Source organism: Priapulus caudatus, unplaced genomic scaffold (genome assembly GCF_000485595.1).
Source record: "Priapulus caudatus unplaced genomic scaffold, Priapulus_caudatus-5.0.1 Scaffold6354, whole genome shotgun sequence".
Lineage (NCBI taxonomy): Eukaryota > Metazoa > Priapulida > Priapulimorpha > Priapulimorphida > Priapulidae > Priapulus > Priapulus caudatus.
The window spans coordinates 4,675-5,588 of NW_014583415.1; the positions used below are offsets into that span (position 1 = coordinate 4,675).

The 914-nt window shown below is 55.6% G+C and overlaps 1 protein-coding gene across 1 annotated transcript; it reads right to left on the reverse strand.

The window, feature by feature from the left end:
- Positions 1–405: 405 nt before the first annotated feature.
- LOC106820075 lies at positions 406–579 on the reverse strand (the record flags this gene model as incomplete). The annotated part of the gene is made up of 1 exon (XM_014824636.1): positions 406–579. A coding segment is annotated over one exon (174 nt), but the record flags the coding sequence as incomplete, so codon positions are not given.
- Between the last annotated feature and the right edge of the window lie 335 nt (positions 580–914).

Sequence of the window (914 nt, forward strand, 5' to 3'; positions counted from 1 at the left end):
CGCTCGCTCTCGCTGTCTCAATCTTTGTTCGTCGCTCGCTCTCGCTGTCTCAATCTTTGTTCGTCGCTCGCTCTCGCTGTCTCAATCTTTGTTCGTCGCTCGCTCTCGCTGTCTCAATCTTTGTTCGTCGCTCGCTCTCGCTGTCTCAATCTTTGTTCGTCGCTCGCTCTCGCTGTCTCAATCTTTGTTCGTCGCTCGCTCTCGCTGGCTCTCTCAATCTTTGTTCGTCGCCGCTCTCGCCTCTCTCAATCTTTGTTCGTCGCTCGCCTCTCGCTCTCTCAAAATCTTTGTTCGTCGCTCGCTCTCGTCTCTCAATCTTTGTTCGTCGCTCGCTCTCGCTCTCGTCAATCTTTGTTCGTCGCTCGCTCTCGCTCTCTCATCTTGTTCGTCGTCGCTCTCGCTCTCTCAATCTTTATGTTCGTCGGCTCGCCTCGACCTCTGTCCTTTGTTCGTCTCGTCTGCGTGCTCGCACTCTGGCTTCTTTTGCGGCGCGCTCATCGCAGCCTGCTTCTTTTGCGCGCGCTCTCGCACTCTGCTTCTTTTGCGCGCGCTCTCGCACTCTGCTTCTTTTGCGCGCGCTCTCGCACTCTGCTTCTTTTGCGCGCGCTCTCTCTCTCAATCTTTGTTCGTCGCGCGCTCTGGCTCTCTCAATCTTTGTTCGCTCTCGCTCTGGCTCTCTCAATCTTTGTTCGCTCTCGCTCTGGCTCTCTCAATCTTTGTTCGTCGCTCGCTCTGGCTCTCTCAATCTTTGTTCGTCGCTCGCTCTGGCTCTCTCAATCTTTGTTCGTCGCTCGCTCTGGCTCTCTCAAATCTTTGTTCGTCGCTCGCTCTGGCTCTGCCTCGCTCTGCTGCCTCAATTCTTTCGGTCCGCTCGCCTCTCGGCTCTCAATCTGTTCGTCGTCGCTCTCGCTCTC